Source organism: Furipterus horrens, unplaced genomic scaffold (assembly GCF_987537825.1).
Source record: "Furipterus horrens unplaced genomic scaffold, mFurHor1.1.pri manual_scaffold_2, whole genome shotgun sequence".
Classification (NCBI taxonomy): domain Eukaryota; kingdom Metazoa; phylum Chordata; class Mammalia; order Chiroptera; family Furipteridae; genus Furipterus; species Furipterus horrens.
Genome location: NW_028327172.1, coordinates 169,519,246 through 169,542,207, shown reverse-complemented (window position 1 = coordinate 169,542,207; position 22,962 = coordinate 169,519,246). Strand labels below are relative to the sequence as shown.

The window sequence follows — 22,962 nt, the reverse complement described above, 5'->3', positions numbered from 1 at the left end:
CTACTCCCTCTCTTTCTCTTTCTATCTCTATCCTTTTCTCTCCCTCTAAAATCAATGGAAACACGTCTTTGGATGAGGATTTTAAAAATAAGTTTAAAAAAACAAACAGCTTTTTGAGATGTAATTCAGATACTATACAATTCACCCAATTAAAGCGTATAAGGTTTTTAGTATATTCATAGAATTATGCAACAACTACTACAGTAAGTTTTAGAGCTACTGATCTAATGAAGGAAGTTTGTTTCTTTTTATTGCTAAAGTAGGATTCTATTTGTTTTTCCATTGACCAGTTGTTGGCAATTTGGGTTGTTTCTATCTTTTGACTATTGTGAATCAAACTGTTATGAACGTTTGAGTACAAGTCTGTGTGAACATATGCTTTAATTTCACTTGGGTAAATGTCTAGGATTAGAATTACTGGGTTTTATTGTAAAATACATTTAACTTGATAAAAACTGTCAAATTGTTTTCAAAAGTAGCTGTACTGTTTTGCATTTCTGCTAGCAATGTGTGAGTTTCAGGTGTTCCATCCACATCCTCATCAGCATTTGATGTTGTCACTTTTTTAAATTGTAGCCATTCTAGTCTTTATCATGGTTCTATTTATTTATTTTATTTTTTTAAATCCTAACCTGAGGACATGCTTATTGATTTTAGAGCGAGGGGAAAGGAGGAGGAGGGAGGGGAGAGAAATATCAATCAGTTGTCTCTTGCATGAACCCCAACCAGGGACTGAACCCACAACCCAGGCATGGGCCTTGACTGGGAATTGAACCTATGACCTTTTTGTTTATGGCATGATGCTCCAAGCAACTGGGCCATACTGGCCAGGGCAATGTCTTGGTTTTAATTTACATTTACTGATGCCTATTGATGTTGAACATCTTTTCCTGCTTATTTGTCCATTCATACATTTTCTTTGGTGAAATGTCAGTTCAAATCTTTTGCCAACACCAATCATTAAAGTCAGTCTTTTCCTTGCTTGGAAAAGTTACAGAGTGTATCTCTTTTAGTCATGATTTTATTTGTGAGGTTTGTCTACATTTGTATGTGTGGTTAGAGGTTATTCATTTTTAATGTTATACAAAATCTATTGTATGAATATAACACAATTCACCCAGTCTACAACTGGTAAGCATTTGGGTGGTTTATAGTTTTGGGCTATTATGAATAGTGCTACTAATACATTTGATTAATGTATTTTGATGTACATATGCATGAATTTCCTAGGACACTTAACAGTTTCTTATGTAGTCAGTGAACTCTAAGTGCTCTTCAGCATTAGAGTCAATATATTTACTACGTGTACCTCACTCAGATGAGAGTTATAGTTGCAGGGAATACCAAATCCTTCCCTTCTTAATGTTGTCACTAGATTTTGTCTATACTTACGAATCTTAACATGTATCTGGTTAAGTACACATATTCATATCTTTTATTAGATTGTGAATGTTTTTCAGTACTTTGTTTTAGTTGCTTGCATATCCCAGCATCTGGCACAGCACCTGAACACAGTAAGTTGGTTGAGTAAATGATGATAGCCATCATCACTGCCAGTGATCAACACAGCCAAGTCCCCTTAGTGACGTGAGCCATCTAGCTAGGGTCAAGTTTTGCTTTAGTTTGTCATCTCAGAGTCAAAGGGTTAGGAATGGGAAGTGATCCCTCTCTGAGAAGCCCAGAACTGAGGGCTCAGAACTGAATATGCTGTGTGGTTAGAGGGAATTGCTGTGGCTTTACAAGCCTCTTAGAGATTTCATGTGTTAACAGTAGTGATTCCAAGGGATGGTGTGGGGGCCAGATATAAATAGCAGAACACAAATGGGGTAATGTGCCACTGCCAAGCTGCTGCTGGGGTGTTTATAAAAAGAAAAGCATTCCCTTCTCAGCTCTCACTGTCAACAAGCTCCCATTCTGAAGACACGCGCACCACAACTGAGAGCGTGGGAGACAGTGTGAGACCTAGCATCATTTAACTCTCCTACACAGTCAGAAAAGCCAGGTAAACATTTTTACTTATTTACACTCAGACCACAGAAGGGAAGAATTTTAAAAATCCTGCTTTCTGAGCTTTCTCGGCACCTATTGCCTTGTGACAGCTATCTCTCAAGTTGTATAGGTCAAATCATTTCTGGAAAGGGAAGTTGAACACAGAACTGACATTTTTAGTACTATATTTAGTATCTTTAGTGAACCAAACGGCTCCTAAATAAAGGTGGGAATCTAGGGCTGAAGGGAAGACTAGCTCCCTTCTTCTGTGCTTTCAGTCCTGCATTCAGGTGCCAGAATATGGTGATTGGTACGATAAAATAGAAATTTTAGTTCCATTCCAGTAATGTCAGCTATATGGTAAGAGTGTGGAAGGAATTGTAGACCACCGCTAATTGAATCATTTAATGACCCTGGGACAGCTTCAGCCCTTAGGGCCTCCTGCCCTCCTACTTACCCCTGTCAGTCTCATAAACATTGGAATAAATATTGGGCATTCAGCCAGAGCAGAGTTGTATAATCTTACTGGAATCACTGTCTACCTAGTTCCTCTCATTCCTGCCTTCAGAAAGTTATGCAAGGCACTTGCTTTATCCTTGGGCTTTTCTTTAATGTGCATATTTGGGGGATGGAGGTTCCCTTGGCTAACCTTCTGCTTTGTACCAACCACTAGCTTCATCATCTCCTTCATCCTACCCAAATGGGCATAACTTGGTGTGCAATGAGGTTGGAAGAGTGGATGATGTACATGAGCTCCAACTCTTGGAGAGTTCTTGGAAGCTGGGAGCTAGGGGACCAGTTTTGAAATGTTTTTGTTTTTGTTTTGTTTTAGTTGGTGTTAATTTCCTGTGTACGCTGAGGGAAGATGTAGTGATAGCAAGAAAGTATGTGCACTAGTGACTGTGGTGGGAGAGACAACATATCTGGAGAATGGAAAAGGGTAGATTTAAGCTTGAGTAAATTGCTGAAGTTCTCTGAGTTTTTGTTTCCTCATCCGTAGAATGAAGGTGTTAGACCAACAGGCATAATTCAGGCCCTTTCAGCCATTAGAATGTATTGCCAATCACTTCCTATCATGGAACCCACTTTCACCCAGAATAAAAATAGAGTGTATCATCCTGCTCTACTTCCCTAAGCCTCTTTTTTTTTAAAAGTCTACTAAATTGAAATTTCTTTCTTTTAATTTAGAAGATAAAAATGAAGACAAGACATTTTGAAGTGGTCACCATGCTGCTGTCAGCTATGATTCTAATGGATATTTTCCAGGTAATGTTGGGAATGGGAAATACATGGTCATTAAACTAGGAACTCTTGATGTGAGGTTACCTTAGCCATCTCTGTGTGTTCATAATGCAAACGAGAGCAGATAAAATAGATTTTTCAAGTAGCTTTTTTCTTTTCATTTACATATTTGATACATGTTAATTATAGGAAGTTGAAAAATTAAAATTAAGTAAAAAGAGGAGAGTAAAAATCATCCATAACTCTACTCAAAAGGAAAGACTCTTAATCCATTGGTATGTAGTCTTCTTGGCTTTTTTCTGTGTCTGTGTGTGCATGTGTGTGTATTTAACTTACAAAATGGGTTCATACAACACATATATTTTTTACCTTTTTGAAGTTAATTCTGTACTACAAATGTCTCTCTATATCATTAAATATTATGAAAACATGTATTTGTTTCCAAAAAAGATGACACTACAGTGTTTGGTTGCATGTTTTCTATTAAACTACTACATACTGACCATTTTCTCACATTCACTATTTTCTTCTGATATAACTTTTATTATTTTATTTTTGTTAACATTCTATAACATTTTTATATAAAATATGAGCCAGATATCTCACTTAATTTTTCTTCCTACATTGTTAGCTGTTACATCACTACTGAGTATTTGTCCATTCATTTGAGGTACCTCCTTTAAAGTTTCTTGAATTCTTGAAATTTTATTCACTTTCGAACTTAATATTCTATTGTCTATAGAATCATTATGTATTATGTTGCCTGTATTGTAGTGTGACTTATTTTAAAGATTTCATTTATTTATTTTTAGAGAGAGGGGAAGGGAGGGAGAAGGAGAGGGAGAGAAAGAGCAATGTGTGGTTATCTCTCGTGCCCCCAATTGGGGACCTGACCCACAACCCATGCATGTGCTCTGACTGGGGATTGAACTGGTGACCCTTTGGTTTGCAGGCTGGCACTCAATCCACTGAGCCACACCAGCCAGGACTGTAGTGTGATTTTTAAATTGAGATATGATTCACATATAAAAATTCGCCATTTTAAAGTGCACAATTCAGTGGTTTTTGTAGATTTTCCAGTTGTGCATAGTTTCACCGCTCTCTCACTACAATACATTCTCGTTAACCTCAGAAGAAATCCTGTAGCTATTAGCCATCAGACCCCCTGTATCCCTTGGCCATCCCACCTATCTGTGATTTGCCTATTCTGGACATTCTGGATATTTCATCTGTGGCTTCTTTCATTTAGCATAATATTCTTAAGGTTCATTTATGTTGTCACCCCTGGCTGGTTTGGCTCAGTGGATTGAGCGTCGGCCTGCGAGCTAAGTGTCGCTGGTTCAATCTTCCAGTCAGGGCACATCAGAGAAGGAAAACTCTGACTCCAAAAAACCTCCGCTGCCTTGTGGCATACCTCTTCAGGGGAAAGGCTAAGGGAGTAAACCCCGACAGAAAATCCGGAGCCGGAGTCCCTAAGGCGGTTTGACGTTGTAGTCAACACCGGCAACTCCTGCGGCGCACCTGAAGCCAAGCTGTATTGACTCCGTCTTTCCCTTGGACCCTTCAGCTGCGAAGAGAGGGGGGGTCTGCTGCATGGGCAACAGCAGACCCTCCATATCACCCTGCCCAGCCTCTGTAGCTTCAGCTTCACTGGAGAGGACACTCCAGCGTCATCGCAAGATGTCGATTCAACACGGGAGGAGACAGATACCGTGTCACTCCCGAGTCAGACTGCACAGCCATTCTCGGCGGTGCAGATAGACTCTTAAGAAGCTACACCATCGTCTCTCGAGACGGACGGCTGCCGACGACGACGACATTTATGTTGTAGCATGTATTAGTATTCAATGCTTCATTTTTTTTTATAGCTGAATAATATTTTATTGTATGGCTATGCCACATTTTGTTTATCCATGCATTAATTTATGGACATTTGGGTTGTTCCCACTTTTGGCTCTTATGAATGAGTAGAGCTGCTATGAACTTTCATGTACATATTTTTGTGTGAACATATCTTTTCAATTCTCTTAGGTATACACGTAAGAGTAGAATTGCTGAGTCATGTGGCAACTCTATGTGTAACATTTTGGGGAACTGCCAAACTGTACTCCACAGTGGCTGCACCATCTTACATTCCAAGCAGCAGTGTCTAAGTGTTCGCTTTCTCTACATTCTCATCAACATTTAATTTCCTGATTAACATAGCCACTCACATGGATATGAAGTAGTATTTCACTGTGGTTTTGATTTGCATTATTAATATTCCTTTGCAACATAATTTTAAAGTATTTTTTCTATGAATTTCCATAATTTCTTTTCTTGAACATTTAGATCATTTCCACATTATTGTAATAACTTTTTGGTAATTGAATTTCATCAGTATTTGCCTTTGTTTCAATGGACAAATTGGAGAAGAAAATATACCATCAGTGTATTCACCCAACCTTTTGTACCTGTCCCTTAATGTCTATGCAGTGGTCCCTGAATGGTAGTGGCATTTATGAACTTTTTCACTGTTCAAGGCACATACTGTGCAGAACACATAATCAGTTGTGGCCTTGGGCCAGAAAGACTTGATGTCTAAAATTAGACATGTGGAGACTGGTTAGGGGCATAGAACAGACAGGAACATATTGGGTTAACTCTGATATGATAATGAGGAATGTGGGAGGTGGTGATCTCAGGGTTTGATGTCTTGTAATATGTTGAAATCTTAAAGATAAATGAGGCATTGGTGCCGAAGATACCCTCTGGTACATTCTGTGCTACAGAGGAAAACGAATTTCTTGGCTAGGAGACAGCAATGATTCAGTCTCCTGGAGCTCAAATTTCCATTTCAAGAAACTGACCCACAGACCTAGGAGTACACAGGTCTTTCCCAGCAGAATATTCTGTGGCTGGTAATCAAAAAGATAGTGTCTAATGCCAACATAATTGCTTCATTTGTAAAATGGTGGTATAAATTGTCTGCCCAACTTTTCATAAGGGTTGATATCAGAACAGAATTAAACACTTTTAAAAATGCTACATAAATTTCAATGGTCTTCATCATTGGAAACAACGTTTTGATTAAGGGGACAGACTCAGGAGCTAGATTGCCCAGGTTCAAATCTCAGTTCCAGACAAGTTACTCAATCTGTGTCTATAAAGTCTTAACTAAGGTCTCTGAGAGCATAGCTGATGTAGCCAATGTGCCATAAAAGTAGTATAGAATAGTGGAAAGAGAGAATGATGTGGAGAGCATTATCGTCTTATTTGTAGAAACCCTTAAATGGTGTCCCTGGGCAGATTTGCTCATTCTACTTTTTGATCAGTAGGCCAGAGAACAAGGATCTTATTTAGTTCACTTGAATATTTAGATGGTTGGCCTTTGAAAGATAAATATAAAAATATAATGCAGATCCTGCCCTTGAGGAACTTACAGTATAATACATATATTTCTATCATGAAACAATTAAAAATAACCACAGTTTATTGAAGGCTTGCTATGTGCCAGGCATGGAGCTAAGACTTTCTATATATTCATTATATAATTTAATCCTCACTACAACCCTACAGTTAAAGCATTATTTCCTACCCTGGCTGGTGTGGCTCAGTGGATTGAGTGCTGGCCTGCGGACTGAAAGGTTGCTGCTTTGATTCCTGGTCAGAGCACGTGCCTGGGTTGCCAGCCAGGTCCCCAGTTGGGGGTGCATGAGAGGTGACTGATTGATGATTGATGTTTCTCTCACACATCCACGTTTCTCTCTGTCTCTTTCTCCCTTCTTTTCCCTTTCTCTAAAAATAAGTAAACAAGATATTTTAAAAATATATTGTTTTCTTACTTTATCCCTCTTTTTAGATGAAAAATTTGAAGCTCAAAAGTGTCAAGTAACTTTCCCATAACTAATTAGTACCTAGTTAGTAACAGAAATGGAATTCGAACCCATACCTGTCTGACTCCAAGCAACTGTTAATTACATTATACCACCCTGCTTCTTACATAATACCATGTATCATTTAAAGGTGGATCAGGCCTTTTTCAGCTGTATATAGTAGAAACAATGCAAACATGCTCAAGCAAATAGTGCATTTGTTGCTTCTTATGACTAAGGTAAAATACAGTTTTCAGGTACAGCTAGACCCAGGGCCTTAAGTAATGTTATCAAGGCCTCATGTCTCTCTCCACCTCTCAGCTCTGCAAGTCTTTCTTTGTTGGCTTTATGTGCAGACAGGATTCTCCATGGAGCTAAAAGGATAACTACTGGCTTCCCCAAGCCATTATGATCCCTAGAGCTTACGGTTGTATGGAAAGAAAGGATGTTCTGGTTTTTAAGCCTGATTCATCACTTATCACTGGGGCTGAAGGTGCAGAATCAATCCTACCCAGATCACATAGACAAGGAAGGGAGTGTCCTTAAAAGAAAAGGGGTGATATTTGCCATTATGTATTTATCATGTATAGTATTTCATGCATGATATTTCATTTTCACTCAACTATTTTGAAGGGTTGAGAATATCTGGCTAAGAATACTTTCAAAGCCAGGACTGCCACATACTTCTCCAATTTTATACTCATTGGTTTTTCCTCTGCACCTCAAGGTTAATGAATGAGTTATAGGCACAAACACCCATATCTCACCCACTGACATTTACTCTTTGACAGAAATAGGTCCTAGCTGAAAAAAAATTATTAATACCAATGGAATATACTTCCTACATTTAAACAAAACAAAACAAAACAAAACATATCCAAAATTGGTTGTAAGCAAGGGAGAGATCCTTGTCAGGACATGAGAGTGTGGAAGGAGTAATATGAGAGAAAATGGCACACTACATAGCTTATTTCAAGAGTATTTTTTTTCCTTTGAAGGTGAAGGCTAATACGTTAGACATGGCAGATAATGCATTTGATGATGAATACCAGAAATGTACCGACAGGATGGAAATCAAATATGTTCCCAAACTGCTCAAGGAAGAACAAGCAAGCCATCAGCTTTTGGAAGAGGTGTGGGAAAATGCAAAAGCCAAATGGGAAGCTCGGAAGCCTCAGCTCTTTCTCCCTAGGAGTTTTACAGATAACCACGGAATAGCCTTGACGGCATATATTAATGAAGCTCGGGAGCAAACTCCCTTTTACCATCTGTTCAATGAAGCTGTGAAGATGGCCGGTCAATCAAGAAAAGATTATATCTATGGCTTCCAGTTCAAAGCTTTTCATTTTTACCTGACAAAAGCCCTGCAGTTGCTGAGAAGACCTTGTGAGGATAGTTACAAAAATGTGGTGTATAGCACAAGCCAGGGGACTGCATTTACCTCTAGAGGACTAAACCAAGCCAGATTTGGCCATTTCACCTTGGCATATTCCTCCAAACCTCAAGCTGCAGATGACCAACACATTCTGTTAACCATTCGCACATGCTTTGGAGTTGCCATTGAAAAAATTTTTGATAAAGAAAATGAAAGTGAAAGAATTATTTTAATACCCCTGAATGAGGTTTTTCATGTATCGCAGGACGGGGCTGGCAACAACCTTATCCTTCAAAGCACAAACAAGACCTGCAGCCATTACAAGTGTGCATTTCTAGGAGGTGAGTGTCTGTTCTGTCTGTGCTTGTCTGAGAGGGAAGGAGTGGGATTCTCAGGACCAGGGAGAGGTGTTTGAAAGAAGAAATGATGCTGGTGGTCTCTAGTCTAGCTCCTTTCCTACTATTAGTTTCTTTTTCTAAAATGTACTTCCATCAAAATAATACATTTACAGTATTATAGAAAGTTAAAAAACTAAAATAGTGATATAAGACAATCATTCCCAACCAGGGACAGTTTGCCCCGCAGGGTCATTGGGCAATGGCTTGAAACATTTTTAGTTGTCACAACTATCCCTAATTGCTACTAGCATCTACTGGGTAGAGACCAAAGACACTATTAAACAGTGCACAGAACAGCCCCCCACAACAAAGAAGTACCTGGCCCAGAATGCTACTATAATACAAGGATTACAGTGAAAAATAGCAGCCCCCTTCCCACTCATTCCTGTTCCCATTTGCCCCTCCTCTGTGGCCTCTGGGTTTTTTTGTTTTGTTTTGTTTTGTTTTGTTGTTGTTCAGCTATTTTTTTCAGGTACTTATTGTCATGTTTCTAAGTATATTATTTCTTGATTTTTATCTGCTGACTTCACAATATAGAGAATGAATTTTTAGCTCTCACATACTATGCATTAATTAGGAATTCTTTATCACATTAGCTGTAATAGAAAACCCACCTGACAACTCTCCTTTGATAATAAGTCTAGAGGGAGGCTGTCCAGAGTTGGTACAGTGGCTCCGCTATGTCTCAGTAGCTCAGACTCTTTCTCCTCCCCCAGTCCTAGCGTGTTGGTTTCTTGATTCATGTTTACAGTGTGATTGTTTTAATTGTAGACATCCATCCATGTTTAAGATAAAAAGAAGGGGAAGAGGGATGGCAGCCAAACCTGCCTATTTAATCAGTAAAGTAAACCTTTTCCCAGAAACTCTTAGTAGGTTTCTGATTACGTATTATTGATTAGAACAGCCACATGGTCATTCATAACTACTAGAAAGGTTTGGAAAGGGGGTAGTTAGCATTTCCAGCCTCTATAGTGCAGGGAAGCAAGGGAGAAGGGAATTAGAAATAGCTGTTAGATCAGTAAACTAAAAGTTTCTGATAACCATCACCCTCTTCCTCAATATGCATGCATTTCCCTCTTCCCATTCTCCCAGTGTAGTAAGACCGGTACCTTTTTAAGTACCTCTTTTACCCTAGAGTTTTGATTTTTTTGTTTCTTTAGTTTTTTATCTCCTATCAAAAATTTGTTCCCAAATCTTTAGAAATATAACTATCCTCTTAATACATTCAGATACTCTGTTTTCTTTTTCTGGATATACTCCTTCTGTATTCCCCATCATCCTTCTGTATGATATGCTCTCTAGGCCAGTTGAATATCCTGAAATCTCTCCTCACTACTATTCTGAAACTTTCTCTTGCTTCTCCCTGTGAGGAATCCCCTGTCTCTTGGATTTCTCCCTCTTTCTTGAATTACTCCTTTGTTTGGTGGAGTAAGCGTTCTCTGGAAGTTTTCTGAGAGAAGGGACATTGAGGCAAATTTTCTAAGACTGTTTGTCTGAAAAAAAAACCTACCTTTAGGCTTGAATAATAGTTTGTGTAGATTTGTCTTTCTGTTTCAGAAGTTCTTTTTCTAGGAATTTTGGAGATTCCTCCACGATCTTCTGGTGGTGCTGTTGAAAAGTGTGAAGCCATTCTAATTACTAAAACTTGGAATAAGACTTTCTTTTTTCCCCCTTCAGGAAGGTTTTAAGATTTTTCTTTATCTTCAACAGTCTGATATTTTATGATGTTGTGCCTTGGTGTATGTGAATAAAGGATAAACAAAACTCTACTTCCTCGTATGCAAATAGCCTCCTGTTGATCTTTTTTACCTGAAATCTACTAACGGTGGAATGCCTAATGGTAAATAAACATAATCCTTGATTGGTAATGTGCATCTGATATGGGAGGATTACATATGAACAGTAAATAGTTGGGGGCAAGCCATTGTATTGGACATTCCTGAGTGTCCTGTGACCTACACAGGTGTTCTTTTTGCTGAGTCCTGGGAGTACATTCATGGTCTGCATGAGAGATATTGTCTTCTGTGACAAATAGATAATGTGGCATGAGGCTACCAAATTAGGGTGATTCCTGCACCCATCTGTGTAATCCTGTTTCCTTGTAACCGAGCATCATTCTGGGCCTAATAATAGCCCTGGACTGATGTAAGGACTTGCCTTGAGGGATGAATCTCATGATGTCCTGTTGCTAAATAGTGTGCTGTTTTCTGCCTTGCACCCTTCTGCAAAGCTGGTGAGGTGATGGCCTTTTGGGGTCTTCTGAGTGTGATTATCTAGCTGAACCCAAAACCATGGCTGCTGATGAAGCATAGTGGGTATTGTAGTGGGGCCTCAGAAGTGGGGTGGACATTTAGATCCTGGGTGGGGGGCTGGTCCACTTATGAATTAATGGCAGAAACTGTGTAGCTATTAAGGTGCTTGGGACAAAAAATTTAAGGAGATCCTCAGTCTCAGGGTCATACACCTGCAGCCTCTGCTCTTGAGTGATCCTAAGAGTTGGTGCCTCCTTAAAGTTTGCATTCGGCACCTCGTTTACCTCACCCTCATCCTGGCCCTAAATTGCAAGTAAGTGAGAATAATCGTTCATCATGAAGGGCAGATGACTACAGTGAGTAAATCTGTGTAGAGAGGAAGGTGCCCATTGCCCTCACCAGCCATACATTAGACCTAACCAAAAACCAGGCCAGTTTCAGCCAGCTCATACCAGCTTATGGGAGCTGATTGTGGGCATGTATCTCTTCCCAGTTTCTCATATATCACAGTAGCTTGAAATTGGCCATGGTTGAGTTATACCATAGAAATCAGCAAACACTACAAATCAGAACCCCCAACTCCCACCGTAGAACTTGTTCAAGTTTACCAGCACATCACAGCCAGAAACCCAGCTGCATCTGGTTCAAAAAATGATGCTCCTGATGCATTTAGCCAAATGCCATTTGTGGAGGCATTGGTAATACACAAAGCTTGGCTGCAATAGCTACCAGCCAAATCAATCACTGGTATCAGGTGGATTGACAGAGGCGGGCAATGAAACCCACAGAGTCCATGTTTGTGAGTGGGATTATGGTGAACAAAAGGGGTGGAGCCATTGGGCTGATTCAGAATGAGCCAGGGCTCAGACCTGCATAGGCAAGTGCATTATGAGCCCCATGTGAGGAAAGGGAAGGCGGAATGGGCCCACCCCTGTGGGCCTGCTCACAAGGTCAGCCAGAAGCTACACAACAGGTTAATATTCAAACCAGCCACAAGAGGAGACCTTTGTGGAGGCTCACATGTACTATTTGGAGAGCTCTGACAAAGTCATCGTCAGGCCACTGCACTTGATTGTGTTAACGCCAAACTGAGGTCTAACCAATGTCCTCTGCTGCCATCTAGAGATAACTAAGGGAAATCCAAGGTCAAATACTCAAATCATTAAAGCTAGGTTGTTTGAACACTATGAAGGACAATAACCAGAGCTTTTAAAAGCAAACCAGGCCCTGGCTGGTGTGGCTCGCTTGGAATGTCATCCTGTATACCGAGAGGCTGCGGGCTTCATCGCCAGTGAGAATGCATACGAGATGCAATGGATTGATTTCTCTCTCTCATTCCCCCTCTCCCCTGTTCCTGCGCCCTCATGCCTTCCTCTCTCTCTAAAGGGAATGAAAAAATGTTCTCGGGTAAGGATTAAATAAATAAATAAAAGCCAGGAGGATGTAATTAGAATCTTGTTCTATTGTGACTAACTATAATTTTGGATGAAAAAAGATTCAGCTGTGAAAAAGAAGAAAATTTTACCCTTTGTGACAGCATGGATGGACCTGGAGAACATTATGCTAAGTGAAATAAGCCAGGCAGAGAAAGACAAGTACCATATGATTTCACTCATAGGTAGAATTTAATGAACAAACTGAACTAAGAAGCAAAATAGAGATTAACTCATAGAGAGCAGGATGAAAGCTAAGAGGGAGGCGGTTAGGGGGTGGAGAGACTGAGCAAAAAGGAAAAAGGACTCATGGATATGAACAGCAGTGTGGTGATTGTGGGAGGGAGCAATAAGGGGGTTAAATGGTAATGAAACAAATATAATAAAAATTTCTTTTCGAAGTTACTCTGTACTAAATTTAGTGCTAAAACAGTCAGTCCTGTGTTACTCTTTTGAACTTATGATTTCCAAGATAAAAATATGTTGTGGGACTTAAAAGAACTTGTTAGCTAAAAAAAGAAGAAAAAAAGTGGTTCCACTTGTTAGGACGTGGGGAGACTACCCACGTCCCATTAGATAATGCAATTCCTGTGGTCAAGGTACTAACTTAGTATTAATTCAAGATTATGGGAGTAAACTGCATAAATGGTAACAAAATCCTTTATTCCTTCTCATGAGATAATCACCACAGGTTAATCTGCTGTATTGTTTTCCTAAAGAAATTGATAAAAGGTGCAGTGTCAGCTGTAGAATTAGGCTACATTCCTTGTTGTTCTACAAGACGAAGCTTGCTTCCCCAGAGTGAGCAAGACAGAGCTAGAAGCAGTGCCAGCAAGTCAGCCTTCTGCTGCCTAATCATGGCAGTGACATCCCATCCCTTTTGCTGTATTCCATTTGCTAGAAGCAAGTCGCTAGGTTCAGTCCACACTTGAGGAGAGGATTACATAAGGATGTGAATACCAGGAGGCAGAATCTTCGGAAACCGGGTTAGAAGCTGATTACCATAATCCCAACCCATTACAGTCTGTCACCTCCCTTTGGGTATGATCCAAACGGGCTGTCCTTTTTCTATAACAATGAGTTCCACAGTGAGGTCTGCAGGCAGAGGAGAGCAGCCACAGAACCACTGGAAGCAAAATCAGCAACCAGTTTCATATACTGATATTTTTTATCTGTTTTCTGAGGTCATATGAAATTTATATTCATTTGCTGGAGTAAAAGCAGGTATTATATGATTGCCCATCTACCCACAGAAGCTAGAATGAGCATGCCCACACAGAAAGGGGAGGAATATATTCTTCCGCCATTTCCCCTCATTTTCTAACTCCTAACCCTTGGTGCTTTGGGGACTCAGTCAAGGCAGAGGTTAGCATGATTGTGGGCAACTTGTAGATAGTGGAAGACAGCCAGACCATCAGTCCTGTAGAAATCTCCACTGGGGAGGCTGGTAGAATTTACATTTGAAGTTCTGGAGCTGTATAATGATTTCCTTGCTGTGGCAGATTATAGAGTCGGAAGCTGTTGTGGAGCCAATGGCTGCACATACTTGATTTGGTTTGTTGGTTCCCAGAGTCTTTTCTTTAGGCACAGTCGCTTCATATGAGCATATACGCGTGTAACACAAAAATTGATTTCATGAGTTGTATTTGCTGCATTTATTTGCATAGAGAGGGACTGCACGGAATTTATCTTTAGTAATCTAGTTCTGGGTGTATCAATGACCTGATCATACTGTTAGTGCGGTAGTGTTGGCACACGAGTGTATGTAAACATAGATGCGCTCCTTGCCAAGATCATCATTTGAAGTTCAGTTCTTCACACATAGCATCCAAGGCAATGAACAAGTTATCATCATTACAGTGAATGGATGCAGCCTTCTGTTGGATTTGCCCAACCTTGGGGCAGGCTGTTCTGTTAAAGAACTGTCTACCTTTTCAGGTGTGAAGTCTTGTAGAGAAGGGCCCCATTGAGGCAGTAGTTTGGGTAAAATAGTAGGTAGGGCTTTTGTAATGTCTAAAGCAGAGGTTTTCAGACTTTCTCAGTTCATGATCCTGTACTTAGTGTTATTATTTCCTTAGTATAATTATTTTCACTGTCCCTAGGCTTAAAGAAATATCCCCACATTCCCATTATTAGTAAAGTCAAACACTTCAGTAAGCATTTATTTCCTAACACCTTAGGAGCTGTTTGAAAAAATAATACACAGAAACTTTTAAAAAAGTACTATGTGTGTGCCTTTTGGACAGTGCACAGCTTCTTAAACCTTGGAACTAGATTAGACACCACCTTATTTCCCGATCCACGTTGATTTTCATGTGTATTTGCTTTTTATCACAATTGCTGAAAACTCAGCTTTGTAAATGTATGATATCATCAAACAGAACATAATATAACTTTGAGATCGAATTCTACCTCGAGCTAGTAGTTCACACGGTATATGACAGATATCAACTGTGGCTGTGTTTGTCTTGAAACTTTAAAGTATCCCTCGGTATTCCTGTGAATTTGCAACAGCATTCAGGACACCCCCATTACTAATTGGAAACTGTGAGTCTAATAGAGGGGCTGCCACCTGTTTGTGAACTGGCTTAGGCCTTAGCCAGGTTTGGCCCTTAACTGGAGGTAAATTTTTTGTGTGACCGTGGATCTTTTGGGAATTTTTTCTCTCTAATGGGAATCTAGTTCAGAGAGAATCCATTGCCTGTTAGGATATTGGATTAGAGAGTTATGACTTCTATTTAGTGAGACATTCCGTCTCAGCTAGACCCAATAAATACCAGGCCAGCAGTAGGAGCTCTGCAAAGGGAAGAACTCCTTGCGTCCAAAAGCCCAGTGGCTGACAGATACTATTGTAGTCTTGTTGCCAGAAATTCCAATCAACCATGAGTTAGGTCACAGACATCTGTAATTTCTTGGGATCTGAAGGAAATAGGGAACTCCTGGGAGGGCTTAATTAACTATTGTGTAGACTGCTTTTCAAGCTTCTTTCTGTAGAGTCCCCTGGTAAAATGACAACTTATAAGTTCCAGTGTGTTTTCCGGAAATAGGTACTGTTCCTAATCCTGTGGGTTATTCCCCTGGCCTTTGGTGGTTTCCTCACACATACAAGCTGATCAGTACTTGGCTGAATACTCAAGGGCAATCCTCTGAAGATCTCTGGGGTTCTGTCTGTGTAGCTCCCTTCTCTTTAGTACTATGTAACACCAAATAATCCTGGTATTTTCTTTGTGGAGAATATTTAAACTACTTAGTAGTTATGATACCATTTGACTTTTTAATTTACTCTTGATTATTTTTGATGTATTTTTCTAGGTATTTGTCCATTTGTCTTATAGTTCAAAGTTATTCATTGTATCTCTCATCTTTTCACACCTGATGAATCTGTGGTTATATTCCCTTTATTATTCCTTATATAAAATATTTGTGCCTTCTTGTGTTTATTTCTAGATCAGTCTCTTATCCATTTTCAACCCTGTTAGTTCTTTAGAAACCCAAAATAGTTTGATTACTTTCCTGCTACTGAAAACACTAGTGAAAACTAGTCAAGTAGGGGGGATGAATAAAGTCTTAAATAAATAGAACTGTGTTAAACATTAAAAGATACCCATCCTGGGGTGTTAGCTGAACCTATTGTGTAATCATTTCACAATATATGTAAATCAAAGCATCATGCTGTACTCCTTGAACTTTTTTAAAGAATTAGCTATCAGAAATTTCAACAAAAAACCTAACTACTGAGGAGGCTTTCAAAAATTGTGTGCATAAAAATCACTTGGGAGTGCTTGTTTAAAAGGCAGATTACAAAGTGTCACCCCCAGAAGTTCTATGTCAATAGTACTGGCTAGAATCCTGGAGTTTTCGATTTTAACAAGCACCTAGGTAATTCCGAAGTATGTGATTGGAAGACTACACTTTGAGAAACATGTTCTAATTTGTGTTACAGACAAAAGATAAAGTCTTTTTAAAAATCCCCCCCGTGTCTAGTCCACAGGCTGACTCTATTATATCTGTAGCTTTCTCATTCCCAACTCCCCTCACCTTCACCTTGACCTCAACTAAGCCCTCTGGGAAGGCCTGTACCCCCACTCATCTCCTGCTGAGGCAACATTTCGTAATTGTCTTTAGAACTGTTTTTTAAATGTCTAGTCTAGCCAAACTCCTGAGGTTAGCCTTAGGGTACCATCAGATTCCAGCAGATCTGTACCAGTTCCTAGACCAAGTTACCTAGATTCTTGGTTCAAACTCCACAGGCCTCTCAAGAACGCCCACATCTTTGATGAAGAGGTTTACCCTTCAACAACTGAACTTGATTAGATCAGTGAGTTAGCCAGCCACTGAGAAGAGACCACAGGACGTCTAAATCTTCTATGGGATTCTGGGAAACCCTCCGTGGCTCATGCTGGCACCAAATCTAAACACCCTCTCACTGACCTTCTTGCCTTAACTGCTGTTGGGCAGGCTAGCAGATTCCCCTTTATGTCAAGTCTCAGGGAATCGCTGCTGCATTGATGATTTTTTCCAGGATTTCACTAGCAAGAAGGCTGTAGGACCCTATGAAAGCATACTGTTAGAAGCCATGTTCCTGTTCTCCCAAAACCAGGGATCTCCTTACTTGCAGATCAGTTTCTTTATATGCATGTGAATGAAGGATCTTGTTCATATATTCAAGGATCTTGAAGCTCTGTTTTGAGATTCTTTTTCTCCAGTGGATAGAAATTGTCGCAGTAAAGGAATAAGTTTGCTGTTGAGGACATTTACTATATGAAGAGAGAATTAATTGAGCAGACAGGTAAATTTTCTCCCAACTTAGTTTTGGATTGGGCCTTTGGAGGTCATTTGAAGCAAACTCCCACTAAAAGATACGGAGAAGGAAGCTGAATTTCAGAAATGTTAGATGTTTTAATCGAAGATCATACTGCTGTTTGATGAGTGTAATATGAATACAAAAACGTAATTGTTCTGCAATTTGTATCCCACTAAGTTATGGGTCTGATAGACTAGGAGCTGACAGATTCATTACTAATAGCCACAGACCAGTTTGAAATCTTTACTAGGGTAGATTGTATCTAACTAATAAAGCTTTATCTTTATGTTTCAGGTCTAAAAATGGAAAATTGTATTGAGAACACAGGTGAGATATGCTTTAAATTTAAAATTCTCTGTAATGGGGATTTTTCCGCATCATTTCTCACAGGTGGGGGTCAGAGCCATCTGCCCATACTCTCATGCTGTCAGCCATCATTTTCTCAAGGCAGAGTAGTGCTGCTGCTGCTGCTGCCTTTTCAGGTGGGGGCCTGGGAGCTTCTGCTGGTTGCATCCCTCCTCTACCCTCACCCCCAGCCTTGCTTGCTCTCTCAAACACTACGCTTATTTTGGGCATGTAGTACCATCCCATTGTCATACTAGCCCGTCCCTATAGGAGCATCGGTACTCCTGAGTGCCCCCATGTGACTCCTATGCACAGCTATATTTACAACCCTATGTTTTGATGTCTTGGGAAATAATGTTTGGGAGACTAATGAAGGAATAGAGTGAATATGCCTCAAGGTGGAGGCCCGGAGGGACAGTTAGAAGATTCATGATAAAGCTTTGAGCAGGGATTCTAAGAGTATTCAAGAATAGTGTTATCAGATAGGCCCAACAGATTTAGACCAAAGTTGCCAGAAAATACCTTTGGCTGTTACATGCTTTGGGTGGATTTCCTGAAGATTTCCTTATTAAAAACTTTGAAAATAAGGGTCCATTTCTAGCTGTCTTCCTGGCTAGTTTTCTATGAATTCTTCTTCATGTAATTAAAATGGATCCACATCCATTTGTTTTTGAGATTGAAATTTTTATTTTTCTCATCTCACCATATTCTGTATGTATCTTAAATGTAAGCCAGGTCAAATATTTGTCATTAATACATGTTTAAAAATAGACTGAACCTGACATTCACATCTGAACATAGTACTATGTAATGAAAACATGTTTGTATTTCAGAATATTTTCAGCCCATCTATGTCTCCAGCCCTGGTAAGTATGCTCTCATATTTAAAAGTAATACTTACATGGAGGCTTAGTAGTAGCTTTTTCTTATTTAACAAGTTCATTTCTTAGCTCAAGAAAAAGAATATTTTGCAGATATGAGGGGGGAAAAGAAAGAATCTATTCTGGGGAAATTTGCCTCTCTGTAAAAGAGAGGGTTAGCACTCTGGAGAGCTGAACAATGAAACATTGTGGAAACATTCTAAGGAATAAGGTCGGTGGGACCTGGAAGGCTAGTTAGTCACTCTTGAGAGGTCTGAGGGCTCTATATTCAGTCACTGAGATGAACCTGAGTGACACCATTAGTATGAAGGTAGAAGAATCAGTCACTTGCATTAGTCATTGCACCTCTCAAATATACTAATGTTTGGTATCATTTGACTAAAATATATGGGTGATTAGCTGCCCCTGCCATGGGTTTCCAATCATGGTGGATATGGCCCAAATCACTTCTGTGCATTTAAGTTCCTCATTATGTGTTTGGCCCATGTAGCTACAATAAGGTTTTCTTTATTAAAGAGAGAGAAGAATCTGGCCTTTCCTTAAGTATGCAATTTACTCCGTGTTTGGCCTGATGTGATGCGGAGGCCTTGCTTGGCAACAGTTCTTATTGGCTCATTGCAGCCCAGTTTTACTGGTCGCTTCAGGGACCTCAGCTAACTCTTCAAGACAGACATTCTTCTAGCTCATTAAGATCCCCTAGGAGACATGTTATGTGTGATGGTTTTTCTTGAGGTGCCAGAGAAAGGCTTGAGCTCAGTTAGCCAAAGTGCATTTAGACTCTGACAGATGCTTAAATTTAGTGGTGTTACCTGACTGGCTGTACCAAATGGTTCTTTATGGTCCTATTACCTGAAAAGAGTTTTGCTGTAACTTAGTTGCTTCCAATTATTTTGTTCTATTGTTAATATGGAATGTTTCTTTTTGTAACTTAGGTGATAAAAACCAGAAGCTTGAAGACCCTGGTAAGACATTTTCATAAACTCTGGGCCTTATATTTGCAGCTCCCTTAGGGGTGGGAGCGTGTGGGCATGGCATGATGAGGAACCGTGGGAAGAGGGAAGAACTACTTTAGCTTACTAGTTAGGTGTATCAGAGACCCTCTTGAGTTTCAGATAGACTTCTTTATAAAGATGACATAGCAGCTCTCTCAGTGTTTCTTATCTAACAATCTCTAGGTCACCCCAGTAGAGAAGTTGGGGAACTAGTTCTAGAGAACATATTATTTTCTGCTTTATACTAGCAGTTATGTGAATAGAGGAAGGTGTGGCTAATTATTCCACCAACTTTTGTGACCTAGGGTGTTGGGCAAGGGCATTAAAATGGCACTTTTTTCTAAATAAAAAATTATGATTTTATATATTTATTTCTACTTCCAGCAATATAACAGATGCTATTAGCTATATCTATTTGATTATTTAGTATATTCCCAAGTTTTTATCTTTTTTTAAATGATATTATTAAAATGTCCTCAAGGGTGCTACACAGGAACACTCTTAAATTACTGGTGAGATTATAAATTGGAGCCTTTCTGGAAGACAATTTGATAGTATGTATTATTAGCTTTTTAAATTGTTCATACCTTTTAACCTAGTTATAGCACTTTTAGATATTTGTCCTAAGGAAATAATCACAAAGATTTGTGTGTAAAATGTGTACAAAAATATTTCCATAGTGTTATGGTAGCCAAAATTTATAAATAAATTTAGTGTCCAACAGGTGGGTATTAAATAAAATTATACCCATACTATGAAACATTAAGCTTAAAAATCACTTTTTAAAAATATTTAAGTATATGAGAAAGTACTTATGAGGTCTTTCCAGAAGGTACCCAGCCATATAATAGGAAAAAGAGAGAGATTTATTGAAGAAGGTACAAGATACAAGAAACATTGTACATAGGACAATGACACCTCTGTCCCCTTCAAAGTAGGCACTTTGGGACCTCACACAGTTCTCCCAATCGCCATGAGCTGCCATGTCATATTTTCCTGAATCTCATTTGTGGTCTGAAATCTCTTCTCTTTCAAAGGTGATTTTAATTTTGGGAAAAAACAGAAGTCACAGGGCACAAAATTTGATGCAGATTCATTGCTGTACTCATTCAGTCATTTTGAATGCAACAGCCACACAGTACACATGCTCACTCAACAGTGTCTACAGCCCCCACTGACTAGTACAGTGAAGCCATCATTGTTCATGCATGTGCATTCCAGTTCACTCTCCTTGGCTGCCAGGTTACATCGATGTCATGCAAACCATTATTATATTAAAAGTGGCCAATGACTGGACTTTTTCCAGACAGACTTTGTATATGCAGTGGTAAATAAAATAGAAAAAAAAAATAGCACTTAGAGTATAATATCAATTTTATTTTAAAACGTGAAAAAGTACATACTTCCAGTTATAAGATAAATAAGTACTGGGGATTTCATGTACAAAATGGTGACTATAGTTAACACTTGCTGTGTGATGTATTTGAAAGTTGCTAAAAGAGTATATCCTAAAAGTTCTCATCACAAGGAAAAAACAGTATTCTTCCTTTTTTTTTTTTTGTATCTATATGAGATGACAGACTTTAACTAAACTTATTGTCGTAATCATTGCACAATATATGTAATTAAGTCATTATGCTGTACACCTTAAACTTATAGAGTGCTATATATGTCAATTACATCTCATTAAAACTGGAAAATACACTGAAATGTATATGTGCATATATATGCATAGCAAAGAGATTGAAAGGAAATGTACCAAAAATATTAAGAAAGAGTAGTTGTCAAATTTGAGATTAAGAGTAATTTTTAATAATTTCCTGTGTTTTTCCAAGTTATCCGTAATTATAATGTATTACTTATATAATCAAGACATTTTATTTATAAAAAATACATCATGACAAATGCAGATCAGAGTCTTTGGACTGAATCTTAAAAATAAATCAACAGGAACTGTTTTGCTTAACCCAGGAGAGATCCTGGGACACTGGTCATTGTTCTGACCGGAAATCAGTCAGGCTCTATCTCTTTTTCATTCTGTCCTCCTGCCAGCTCTCAAAGCTTTTAGAGTTTTCCACTGTATAAATAGCCATATGAATGTAGAGGTAAATTAATTTTCAAGCTGAGTGCATTTTTCACTAGACAGTTCCTACTCTCATCTTTAGGAATGAAAAGCCTGGAGTCCACTGTCTCACCTGGTAAGTAATCTTTTACTCACTTCCCAAGGCTAGCTGCAGGGTTAGAAGACTCTTTGGACTAAGGGCATTACTGGATGTGGAGAGTTTGAGGAACAGGTTAAGCTAGAACAGAAGAATTTCATTTATTGGGTGTTTATTATGTTTCATGCAGTGTATTGAGCACTTTTATGATGTATCTCTTTTAATTATCACTTGCTACAAACCTGCAAGGTAAGTATTTCTTTTGCATAAATAAGGAATTGAAGGTCAGAGAGATTAAGAACACTGTGTAATCATAGAGCTAATAAGTGTAATGATAATAGAACCAAACAAAGCAGAGTCTTATACCCAGTACTGTTTCATTTAAAAGCCAATGTTCTTGGCCTGCTTTATGAAGATATGGTTGGTGATATACAGGCCAGATCTTGGAAGTTCATGAAGCCCAGGCTAAGGAGTTTGGGTTTGTCCAATTAGAGAATGAAGAGCCATCAAAAGGTGTTTCTGTTGTTACTGTTTTCATTCTTTTTTCCCCGTCTTATTGATTCCATGGAGAGAGGGAGGGAGGGAGAACGAGAGGGAAAGAAACATTGATGTGAGAGAGAAACAGATCTATTTGTTGGTTGCCTCTTACACATGTCCTGACTGAGGACTTAACCTGCAACCCAGGCATATGCCCTGACTGGGAATTGAACTTATGACCTTTTGGTTTGCAGTACAGCATGCAACCAACTGAGCCACACTGGCCAGGCTGTTGTTACTGTTTTCCTTTTTTTTAAGGATTGGAAATGGGGGAGGTACAACAAAAGGAAGCATTAACGATGCAAGATAATTGATTAATACTAACCAATAACCATTTCTGTCTTTAGGTATGAAGAGCCATGAAACCATCCAAATACCTGGTAAGACAGATTTCTGTTCACTCTTTGGGCCCAAGTTTGATGTGAGAAGGATTCCCCTTGACATTAAAGAGAATATTGTCCTGAGACAATTGTTATTTATCAATATTGCCTCTATAGCTGCATGCCAGTCATTCACAAAGACTTACCTGGGGAACAGAGTAGAGAAGGTGCCTTTATTTCTGTTTCTGGAGCAGGAAAGGTAGCTTTCTTGGGGGCATCATTGAAGGGCAAGGCTGTTGGGCCCTGAATGGTGTGGCTTTGCACTGTGAGTGTTCATGTAGCCAGAACTTTTAAATAAAAAGCCAGAAACTACAATGTAGT

At 39.2% G+C, this 22,962-nt stretch overlaps 1 protein-coding gene across 1 annotated transcript in view; it reads left to right on the top strand.

Moving 5' to 3' along the window:
* The first annotated feature begins 1,882 nt into the window (after positions 1–1,882).
* The window catches only part of ART3 (ADP-ribosyltransferase 3 (inactive)), a 30,028-nt gene continuing 8,948 nt past the window's right edge, over positions 1,883–22,962 (top strand). Inside the window, exons 1-8 of the mRNA XM_090266741.1 lie at positions 1,883–2,002; positions 3,178–3,255; positions 8,084–8,801; positions 17,642–17,674; positions 18,526–18,558; positions 19,506–19,535; positions 21,731–21,763; positions 22,609–22,641. Coding sequence (XP_090122867.1) covers positions 3,187–3,255; positions 8,084–8,801; positions 17,642–17,674; positions 18,526–18,558; positions 19,506–19,535; positions 21,731–21,763; positions 22,609–22,641 — 949 coding nt within the window. The 5' untranslated portion in view covers positions 1,883–2,002; positions 3,178–3,186. The remainder of the gene's footprint in view (positions 2,003–3,177; positions 3,256–8,083; positions 8,802–17,641; positions 17,675–18,525; positions 18,559–19,505; positions 19,536–21,730; positions 21,764–22,608; positions 22,642–22,962) is intronic.